Here is an 11,798-nt window from a genome sequence, read left to right as displayed (position 1 = left end):
TGATAATAAAACGCTGTGGCTTTCTTCATTATTCAACGAGGGTTACATTTGGTCAATTCTCATGGCCCTCGACATTAAACTACAACTAAAAAATTTAAAAAATCACAAAAACCACAGACAAAGTACTACTATAGAATTAAAATAAAGTTGACTTCGTGCAATAGGAATTAAAATTACACTGCGTGAAAAACTAAACTAATTAATGTTTATCAGAAATACAGTGTTTTATCAACTGAAGGGTTGACTAGGCATTTTATTACTATATAGTTTTGCCTGACTACACGATGGTGTAGCACTCTTCAGATAAAATGGCCTGTCATCTGAAGAGTGCTACACCACCGTGTAGTCCGGGCAAAACTATATAGTAATTTAATGCCTAGTCAAACCAAGTTCAGTTGATAAAACATTGTACTTCTGGTATTCTCGCTCTAGTCCCTCTATTGAACACTCTGACAGCAGTTCTGCATCAGCTGAAATCAAGTATTAATTAATATTTATATTTGTGCAAAAATACGTTTGTAGAAGAGAGTCTTAAAATATATTGAATGAGTTCTTTTTACCCATTCTACAGGAACACTGTTCCACAATGTTCAAAGGCACTTGTCACCTCAAAGATTCTTCCACCTTCAGTCTTTCTTCTGAATTTAGGACACACGCCTTGAACTCTCACGACTAAGACTTAAAAAAAATGTAACTGAACTATTTGAAAAATCCCCCTTCATTTAATATACAGGGAAAAATGACTAGCCTGATAATTTGTAAATAGGTTGGCGAAGGTTACCTTAAAAATTACCTTAAGCAAAAAGCTTTCTTACTCCCGACACCTGCAGATAATTCCTTCAGAATTGCTATTTTTTCCCAGTCTCTGTAGAACATAATTAGTTAGTCAACCGATACGTACTACTTAAATCATGTCACTCAGCTTATTTACTTAGACTGATATTATGTGTATCACTTTTTGCATTTTGTACAATTTTTTTCTCCTTTTGAGTGTGATGTGATAAGTTCTTGAAAAAAAATAGGTTGGCGAAGAACTCCGTGAATGGAATTTAACTGATTGTCCCTTTTTTGTGCCGAGTTTCGTTTTTCTAAAGTAAAGATCTAATCAACATAAAGTTAAATAGTAGCTTAGTGCACATAGCTGGACGCTGCCATCAAAATGGACTCCATCTCTCCTATCAGTTAGTTACTTAGCATGCGCGCGCAAATGTAGCATATACTGTAAAACTGTAGCATATGAGTCTAGGCAATGACTAGAAAGTCTTCCGAGTCCCAATCCACCGAAAGTGGCCGAGGTATCAACGATTCTTGAATACAACATTTCCGGGTAATGACACGTGAAAGGTACGTGATGCAATGGTACAACAGGCGAGCGACTTGTGAAAATGCACAAAAAACTACAAGGAGGCACAGCGCCAATGGTGCCAAGCTGAGGAGGCCAATCTCAATCCACTGTAAAGCATAGAAGAGGTCTTTGCTTGGGCCGGAGGGATCTATTCCCTGGGAAATAAAAGTAGCTTCGGTCAAACTGAACATGCAAATAACAACAAGGCTCAACAGAGAAAAGCCTTCACAGATGTTAGCTTTGCGTTCACGAAAAGGCCTCATTGTAAGGTGATGGACCAGAATAATAACACTTGCGCAGCTAAGGCAGACAAAGCGTATAGTGGGGTCAGTAGCGAATGTATGGATCACCAACAAGATCAATCTTCGTCCAGTCAGTACACTTTCCCAGTATAGGGTGCCATGATCTTCGCTGGAGCCTCCGCGAAATGGACCGTGGAGAACCTGCTTTATTTCTTCCGCATTGTGCACTTTTTCAGCGTCAAGCATTTGTTGATCATCTTTTTTTCTATATTTACGAAAAAACCAAATGAGAAGACAAGGCAAAGGGAATGCGCAAGCTATTAAAAATTCCTTGGCTGTTACTTTGTCTTTACTTAGTTTCAGTGATCCCCAGAAGAGAACCAGGACGAGAGGGATGATGAAAGACAATATGAACGAGATCAGCAGGAACTGCCACCACTGCCAACACGCAATATGAGCATCAACGAAAAGACGCCAATCTTTTTCAACAGGAACACAGTGCATAAGGTTAAGGGATGTATCAGCAAGTCTTTCATAACCAAGCAACAGTGTTTCTAAAGCAACAGCCAGGTATAGTTTCATTGATGGTGGAGCTGTGTGCAGGGACCTACTGGTGGCTCGATGAATCGCATAGATAAGACCGATGGAAAGCAACGTTCCTAGGAACTTCATACACTTGAACAGTTCCTTGGTTACGGCAGTGAGACCAGGGAATGGACAGCCAATGCTACCGTCCAATGATTTGACCTGGAAGTTAAAAATTGCAATGATGGGAGGGATAATTGGCACCAAATGAAACGTTTTCTCCGGAGACTTAATCATTACCAGTTCTACTACTTGATGAAAATAAAAGATGATTTTTAGATACCCAGAATCGTGTTCTTTATCTTCTTCGCAGGTTCTCTGCTGATCACTCCGGACAGGTTTATTCATAAACCAGAGACTATGCTTGAGCAGCTTCGAGAAAATGGGAGGCTTGAAGACAATGTAAACTGCAAAGACAACCACGTAAATCCCAGTGGCCAACCAAAACCAGTTATTATTACATTTATCGTTATTTCTACACGACGTTGAATAGAGTGCCTCACTGTACCCATCAGAACACTTGCCACAAAGAACACCTTCCCTTCTTCCATGACAGCTGTTGTAACTGTGATTATAAGAGTGGGTGGAATGGCTTGATCTGCCGCAGTATTCAGAAGGACAGTGAAAAAATTTCAGATTTGGTGGACTCGAAGACTTGTTTTCCAAGCCCCAGAAGTTCTCTTCGGCTTTTATGATTCCGTTTTTACACGACGCTCCATATGGACATTTGAGACATTTATTTTCTTTAGTGTTATTTAAACCAGATATAAATCCTCTCTGTAGACTATAAGATCCAGAAGAACACTCTTCGCAGAAGAGTTTGACATAATTGACTTTCATCAAACACTTTTCGCTTACTTTCGTAAACTTGAAAACCTCGGTATTTTTGTTGATATCCATTTTGAGCCACTTGCCAGACGGACACTTAATCATAGAGGTAGCATCTACTTGTATCAAACTGCTCTTAGTGACAGCTAAGATCGGGGAGAACTTCTTATTCATATTTGCTGTAAATAACGAGTTTCTAATGATGAGCGGTCCAACACTATCAGAATACAAAAAGCATCCATCATAAGAAAATTTCCGCTCTGCATTGAAATGTTGATTCAAACGTGACTGTAGGAAGTTGCTGTTAATGATGTTAAGTCTACCGTAACCGATCTTCATTTTAATATGCCCACCCAGAGTTAAACCTTCGTTGTCCTTGAAAGTGCAATTTTTGAAAGTGATATTTCCATTGAAGAAACTCAGTGCTCCCGAGATGGCAACGTTGTTCTCGAATATGCTGTTTTCAAACACCACCGGAAACTGAGGTTTGTTATTCCACAAATTTTTCGCGTTGTGGTTCGTTTTGAGGCATTTCGGAGGGTCCTCCTCATCAAAGACCATCTCAACAGTGTGTTGTTCTACCAAGCGATAAACAAAATTAGAATTATTCAGAAACTTGCAGTTCTTGACGTATATCAGGCCCGTTAGATTCTTTCGCATTTGTATATAGAGTACGCTGTTATGAAATTCCCGAAAAGTAACGTTTTCGAGTTTTACTATGCCTTTAATAAAATTAGGTCTTTGTAAAGAGGGTAAGTGTGTTACCACTTTTACTCTGATCGCGTCACCGAACGCTTGAGCATCGTTTCCTCCGACGAAATGACTGTTATTCACCACTAATATTTTGCTATCTGGTGGGCAGGTGGTGCTGAAGTTCAGGCAATTAATAGCTGCCATTCTTATTCCAATTCTATTGTTTAATAGAAGGCAATGGTCCAAGGATAACGATACATCAGGAGCCCTGGCATTTATTTTTGGAGGACCACCGCCCATTAAAGCATAACCATACGTAGAATTAATTGTCACATGGCGTAGCTGTACGTGAAATCCGCCTACCACCAACATGGCATTCTCATTGCGTAGGAAGGTACTGTTAGATACTAATAAACGTCCAGTGTCATAGATGCCATAAGACCGAAATGATAATGCAAAGCTATTGTCTTCGTGACCAAGGTCTCGAAAAAGACAGTCAGTAACTAAGCCGTCTGTGAATACCGCGGTGTTCGTCCGGTATCCTTGGTACTGAATGTATACCGCTGCTTCTGTGTGTTTTTCACCAGAAGCTCCATTAAAACGCCCTTTCCTGCCTTGAAAGACACACCTCGAGATTCTTAAGGTGAACAACCCTTGATACAACCTGGCGTAGACGGACACTTCATTGTGCAAGAACTCGCTGTCAGTAACGACGATGGAAGATTTTATAAAGATTCTCGACTCTTTCTGTACTATACCAACTGCGACAGTGGAGCTGTTTATAAACCTGCAGCTTGATATCGATACATTGAAACGGGCCACATTGAGTAGCTCGACTCCATAGCTGTGGAATACAAGGTTGGAGAGAGTTAATTCAAAGAGGCGATTCTCAGGATATCTAAAAATAAGATTGCCATAGCGTGGATCACATGTAATGTGCGCCCTTGTGATCAAACCGAATATTGCCACACTTTTGCCAAGGTTTTTCCAAACACTCCCTCTGAAAAAACAGCTGTAAGGATGTATCTCACTGTTCCTTCCGTCCAGACAGATCTTTCCTCCATCCCTCACCAACAGCAGTGCTTGTGGCAAAGTTTGGCACGGCTCGGTCTGAGAACCGCATTGAGGTGTGTCTTGGCCACTTTGGTGCGAAACATAAAGACAATCAGTTGGCGTTGCATCACCGCCTATGGAATGCAAGTGAAGATATTCGTGAACAAGTTGTGCCTGCCTATAAGCTGTACGGATCAGAAATAAAAACAGTTGTCAAAGGCTTACTACACTGTGAAAGATCGGCTGCCGGATGAAAATAAGCTTCCATTTGGGACTCAGCAATTATCCTTGCTTATCAGTTACTAATTGGTAACGCGACGCGTTGTAGTGGACTAATTTAACTAAAACTGTAACTTAGGTACGGTAAGTATTTTCATTAATTTACGACTAACTTTTCAAGTGATTCACCAAGTCGTTAAAATTTAGGTTCTATGATATTCCAAAACAATAGATGAAATAGATCAACAATCCACTTAAGAGAGGATGGAAATGAAACCTCTAACTTACTGATTTTGTTTATAGCGAGTACCAACAGTAAAGAGAGTAGTTGAAGGAACAACCAGTAGTAGCGCAGGCGAGAATTCATGTCGACGAACATAAGATTACTACGATGCGCAATGCTGCGCTGGATAATTTGTGGTAACCCTTATTTCAGAGCAAGGGACGCTTAAAGTATTTAATATTTGACCACAGCACTAAGCATTACGTCATTGCTGTTATTTCTGGGACCACTGTATATCGTTTCTAGTGTTAAAAGTACTTTGACCGAGGTTTTGAAACATTATAACATATTTTAGAGAACAAAACATTCTTCCTATGAAAACAGTTCTGTCACTAGTTTTCCAACTTCATAACGAACTAAAAGGAGTGCAGACTTATGAAAAACAAATGTGATTTGTAGGAGTGACGTGTCCAGAGATCATTCATTAATCATTCACACAGAATGAGTAAAATAATTTCTATATTAGCTCCATACCCTATATTTTTCAGTGCACGCGTTGCTTATTTAGTACCCGCAGATACAATATCTAGAAATCATAGCCAAACGTAGATTGTTTTGATGGCACGATATTGTCCTCAATAAAGCGGTTGGTTAATGCGGAATATGAGCTGGGCTCTCTCCCATAGGGCTAACTACCTACAATGACATGTACGCGGAAGTTCTGCACGAAAGCGGTACCTTAATTTGAAAGGGTGGTTTAAGTTAACCCTTATTAAATGTTCTTATTATATAACAGTCTCTGTAACGTTTTTTAATTCACTCGTCAACATTCCAAGAACACGTGACGTCTGATACAAGGCTGGGTACAAACAGGGGGCATTCTTCTAACCTCCACCCCCCCCCCCCTCCCTCCTTCGTCAAAAAGAGGTCTTGTCTTGGTCATAAACTCGTACGAGGGAAGGTCTATGTTGTTTTTCTTTTGTGCGGACTCGGCTTGAAAACTGAATACTAAAAATACATGATATATTTGTGGTCAATAACAAGCTCGCGTAAATCGATAATGTCGACTTTCAACCGTAGTCTTGCAGTTTAAAACTAATATTTGGCCACAGCGCTAAGCATCACGTCATTGCTGTTATTTCTGGAACCACTGTATATCGCTTCTAGTGTTAAAAGTACTTTGACCGAGATTTTGAAACGTAAACAAGTTTTAGAGAGCAAAACATTCTTGATATGAAAACTGTACTGTCACTAGTTTTCCAACTTCATAACGAACTAAATGGAGTGCAGACTTATGAAATAAAAATGTGATTTTGTAGGAGTGACGTGTCCAGAGAGCATTCATTAATCATTCACACAGAATGAGTAAAATAATTTCTATATTAGCTGCATACCCTATATTTTTCAGTGCACGCGTTGCTTATTTAGTACCCGCAGATGCAATATCTAGAAATCATAGCCAAACGTAGATTGTTTTGGATGGCACGATATTGTCCTCAATAAAGCGGTTGGTTGATGCGGAAGATGAGTTGGGCTCTCTCCCATAGGGTTGACTACCTATAATGACATGTACGCGGACGTTCCGCCCGAAAGGGGTACCTTTTTCAGACACCAGGTAAATGAAATGGTAGCGGTTTCACAATTTGAAGAATTTGAAAGGGTGGCTGAAGGTAACCCTTATTAAATGTTCTTATTACATAATAGTCTCTGTAAGGTTTTTTTATTCACTCGTCAACATTCCAAGAACACGTGACGTCTGATACCAGGCTGGGTACAAACAGGGGACATTCTTCTCACCCTAACCCCCCTGCCCCCTAAAAAAGGTGTTGTCTCGGTCATAAACTCGTACGAAGGAAGGTCTATGTTATTTTTGTTTTGTGTGAACTCAGCTTGAAAACTGAATACTAAAAATACATGATATGTGTTGTAAACAAGATAGGACTGGGCCGAGATAGCTCGAGAACACGTGACAAATAGGCGTGAGAAGATGTGTAATCGGATCATTCATTCATTCAGTGTTTTCCTTTATCTAGTTCGGAACGGATTTCAGTATCTCGGAATGGATCTCAACTTTTAGGCGGAATCAGTCTTGTATGGAAAATTATCTGTTATCTGAATAAAGAGCATGGTCATTTCATCAATATGTTTGTTGTCAATAACAAGCTCGCATCAATAATCTTGACTTTCAACCGTAGTCTTGCCGTTTAAAACTAACATTTGGCCACAGCACTAAGCATCGCGTCATTGCTGTTATTTCTGGAACCACTGTATATTGCTTCTAGTGTTAAAAGTTCTTTGACCGAGATTTTGAAACGTAAACATATTTTACAGAGCAAAACATTCTTCAAATGAAAACAGTTCTGTCCCTAGTTTTCCAACTTCATAACGAACTAAATGGAGTGCAGACTTATGAAATAAAAATGTAATTTTGCAGGAGTGGTGTGTCCAGAGATCATTCATTAATAAACACGCTGTTTGCATGGTTAAATATTAGCTCATTTTCAACGGGTGAAATAATTTGAATATTGGTTCCATACCCTATTTTTTTCCGCGCACGCGTTGCTTATTTAGTACCCATAGATACAATATCTACACATGATAGCCAGACCAGATTGTCTTTGATGGCGCGGTATTGTCCTCAATAAAGCGGTTGGTTGATGCGGAAGATGAGCTGGTCCCTCTCCCATAGGTTTCACAATTTGAAGAATTTAAAAGGGCGGTTTAAGTTAACCCTTATCAAGTGTTCTTAGTACTTAACAGTCTCTGTAACGTTTTTTAATTCACTCGTCCACATTCCAAGAACACGTGACATGGGTACAAGCAGGGGGCATTCTTCTCATCCCATCCTTCCACCCCAACTTCCAAGGTCTTGTCTTGGTCATAAACTCGTACGAAGTAAGGTCCATGTTGTTTTTGTTTTGTGCGAACTCGGCTTGAAAACTCATTACTAAAAGTACATGATATATTTGTGGTCAATAACAAGCTCGCATAAATCAATAATCTTGACTTTCAACCCTAGTCTTGCCGTTTAAAAGTAAGACTGATCGTGTTACATAATGAAAGAATCGTATTATATGATGACTGGGTGACCTGTTATAACTAAATAGCGTCTGTATTGAACAAGGACATTGTGCAAAATTTGATGTCGGGTTTACCATGGCAACAATTAGCTGCAAGTCAAACATTGCTAAACAGTCTTTTGAGTGAGTTCCAGAATTGTATTGGCTTTTATATCATGTTCTTCCTAATGTTTACATGTCCAACTCTAAACGGTTAATAATTTAATTTTTAGAAGGGAAAATGCGATTAGCTATTACGTTTAGAGCATAGCAGGAACGGTTGTCAAAGCTGTTTGCAGTCCGGTTCAGGTAGACATGAAACGTACCACCTTTGTTATTATAGCCATTCCAATGTGCCCTCATCTTGAAAAACACGTATGATTTTGTCTTGATAATACCTAGTAGTAGAAGTGACGTGAAACTAACAAACAACCACGTCAAATTAATTATGAAGTTCTAATAAGTGAAAGATCATTTCGTTAGCTGATTGAGGGCAAACCGGTTCCCTATAGGTCTTGGAATTACAAATAGTTTATTGCTCTTGTAACAGTTGTTTTCATTACAACAAGGGCCGAGATTAACGCGCGAACGCAACGGAACAGTTGAGTTAAAACCAAAAACATTTCTTTAGAGGGTGTAGCTGACAAATGATATTCCTCGCCGATTACATTTTAAAGCACAACATGGCTGTATAGTTCCTTTCTCTTAAGTGCTTTGCAGCTCACTACGGTAATAGTAGTTAGATTACGTAACTAACCAAGTTGAATATCCCTAATCTAGTCGATAAAACCAATCTACCGTTTACAATACAGAAATGGACTACATAAATCTTACATTTTGGCATTTTTTGACGATATAAAAAAATCGTGAAATTTAAAGCTTTCGGAAATGAAATGCGACAGAATTTTATCGCAAAATTTAATATTTTATTACACCTATTTTGAAATTACTTTATATCTTAGCAAACTGACTGGCTCTTAGTAGTATGACTTACACTGTTTACGAATTTTAGTTTTTTTGGTTCTAAATCGCAACATTTCTGTTCGAATTCGCATCATGTTGCTCTTATATCGCATTATTTTTGTTTTGCCTAGAAAATAAGATATATATATACGGATGTTTCCATTTCCGCTTGTTTAGCAAACCGGCTGCTGGATAAATAAAATATTGGATTTGGCAACTTAGTTGATAAAGTACATTGCCTGTTAATGGAGGATTGAAAAGCTGACTTTTGGAGCGCTTCGTCAGAGCCAATCGCTTTTTCATTGTCCCTCGCTCTCATCCAGTCATGTCGCCCCATGGAAAGGAATCCGAGATAGAAAAGATAGTCTTTGGATTCCAGATTCCACTCCGTGGATTCCGGATTCCAGGTACTTGATTCCAGTCTTTTTCATTGGATTTCAATCGTTAGTGGGATTCCGTATTCCTTGAGCTGTATTCCGGATTCCAATGCTCACGATTCATATTTTTCCGGGCTCCGGAATCCGCATTCCTTTACATACGGCTGATTATCTTAACAATGTTTTTAGTAACAACAATTACAACACGGACTTTTTTAGACGGAACGCTCACAGTAACACTGATTCCAACACTCAGACCAACTCTGGCCCTGTTACGACAGCGACTATACCGTACATCAGAGGCACCTCTGAAACTACTGCACGTATATTACAACCTTACAATATACGTGTTGCACACAAACCGATAACCACTTTACAGCGACTGCTTACTAATGTTAAGACAAACCAGAGGACAGATAGGGAGCAGTGTACAAGATCGAATGCTGCGACTGCCAGGCTTCTTACATTGGTGAAACCGTCAGAAACCTAAGCACGCGACTGACCGAACACAAACGAGTCAGGAAACGAGCGACGAGGAATGGTGACGTCAACAATCACATTGCTGAGCACCATTTAAAGACGAAACATCAAATTGACTGGGACTCTGCGACATGTATAACGTATTCTACAGACTACTATCAACGTCTTACTTTAGAAAGCTGGTTTACTAACTTAGAACAAACGCCACTGAATCGTAGCCAACAGTTACCAGCGCCGTACAAACGACTTATTGACGAGATCAAGCAAAACTAACTACGAGAGAACGACTGGAGAACTGACAATTTGACCAACAATAGACGACTGTTTAACTGTGACAATAGACGGATCGAAACGCACCAATTACTGATTACGAGTCTTCATAGCCAATAACATCACGGCTTAACTGACAAACGACCAGTAACATCGCGACGTAATTGACCAATCAGATCAATAACCAGAGTATAGTACCATCAACTGACGTGATACAACTCACTTGACTACCGCACAGGTTGTCGAAACGTCAGTTACTGTCATCAACAACGGTCCTATTCAGGACTACGTTCACCCGGACGATCAAACCCATCCTACTTTTGAAATAATAATAGTAATAATAATAATAATAATGATAATAATGATGATCTTTAAAAAGATATGTACATAATTTACAGAAATATCTGAAGTTAGAATTAAGCACTATATAACATTGAGAATTATATAAATCATAAAAATAGCAGTCACTGTGTCAATAACGATTTCGCAAATACATTCCTTGCGGCTCAGATGCGGTCAATGACTCTTGCAGGCAGTCCAGAGTTTTAAATTAAGTAATTATAAAAGAGAACTATCCGTCTCTGATATTAAAAAGAAAACAAGTTAAAAATAATAAAATTCCGTATTCCCAAATTCCTAATTCTTTAATAATAATAATAATAATAATAATAATAATAATAGCGAATATTTTAACAGGATAAAATGCCATCAGTGTATAAAAACACTGTTGTCAATGGGGTCCTGTAATGAACAGACAAATAAATAAATAAACAAATAAAAATTAAAAAAAAGATAAAAATAGGATACGATAGAATGCTGTTACCATAAGATCAAGTGCTAAAAGATTGTAACTATGGAGCCTTTTCACATGACGTCACGGCGGCCATATTAGTGTTCCAAAACAATGAAACGGCGGCCATGTTGGTGTACAAAGAAAATCCTTTGGAAGTTGAACTCTTTTCTCATGTAAACGCCTTCTTTTGTCCCAATAAATTTGCTTAGATGCTTGCTACGTGAGTGAAAACGCTCTATACTGTGGTTAAAACGATGAACGTTTCATAGACTAAATAAAGTGTGCTTTAAGTGCTTTCTTAAATACAATTCTCGAAGTTAAGGATCGATCCAATCGGGAGTTCATTTAAAAACCCTTTTCCCAAATTCGAGAAGGACTTCAGGCAATTTTACTAAAAACCATTGTTTCTTGCAGTCTTTGAATGATCCAGTCTTTCAAAATACGACTTAAAGGGGAAGCAAACATTATCTTGAAGACAGCCAAAGAACAGTTGATTGCTTTTGCACTTAATTGCGTTTTCTACTGAAGTTTCAGACTGTTGCCAATGGTTCTTAGACTTTCAATGTTCTTTATCAGAGATACTAACACTTTCCGGTTTAAGAACTTCATTTATTCGCACTTGCCCAGGTCAAGAAACAATTAACTACAATGTGGAATTAAACCATTAT

General features: G+C 38.8%; 1 protein-coding gene across 1 annotated transcript; it reads right to left on the bottom strand.

The window, feature by feature from the left end:
* Window positions 1-5,409, bottom strand: LOC140942215 (uncharacterized). Its single transcript, XM_073391180.1, has 2 exons — window positions 5,254-5,409; window positions 1-4,880 (listed from the first exon to the last, which is right to left on the bottom strand). Exons 1-2 carry the CDS (start codon window positions 5,342-5,344, stop codon window positions 1,243-1,245), a joined length of 3,729 nt encoding a protein of 1,242 aa, XP_073247281.1. The 5' UTR covers window positions 5,345-5,409; the 3' UTR covers window positions 1-1,242.
* Window positions 5,410-11,798: the final 6,389 nt, after the last annotated feature.

Source organism: Porites lutea, chromosome 6 (assembly GCF_958299795.1).
Source record: "Porites lutea chromosome 6, jaPorLute2.1, whole genome shotgun sequence".
In the NCBI taxonomy this organism is placed as follows: Eukaryota; Metazoa; Cnidaria; class Anthozoa; order Scleractinia; family Poritidae; genus Porites; species Porites lutea.
The sequence above is the reverse complement of the archived record's forward strand: the minus strand, read 5'-3'. Positions and strand labels throughout refer to the sequence as shown.

Excerpts from the sequence above, each read along its gene's own strand:
- LOC140942215 (XM_073391180.1), bottom strand. The coding sequence starts at position 5,344 with ATGTTCGTCGACATGAATTCTCGCCTGCGCTACTACTGGTTGTTCCTT. Across the intron at positions 4,881-5,253 it reads ACTCGCTATAAACAAAATCA|GCGGTGATGCAACGCCAACT; the intron begins GTAAGTTAGAGG and ends TGCATTCCATAG.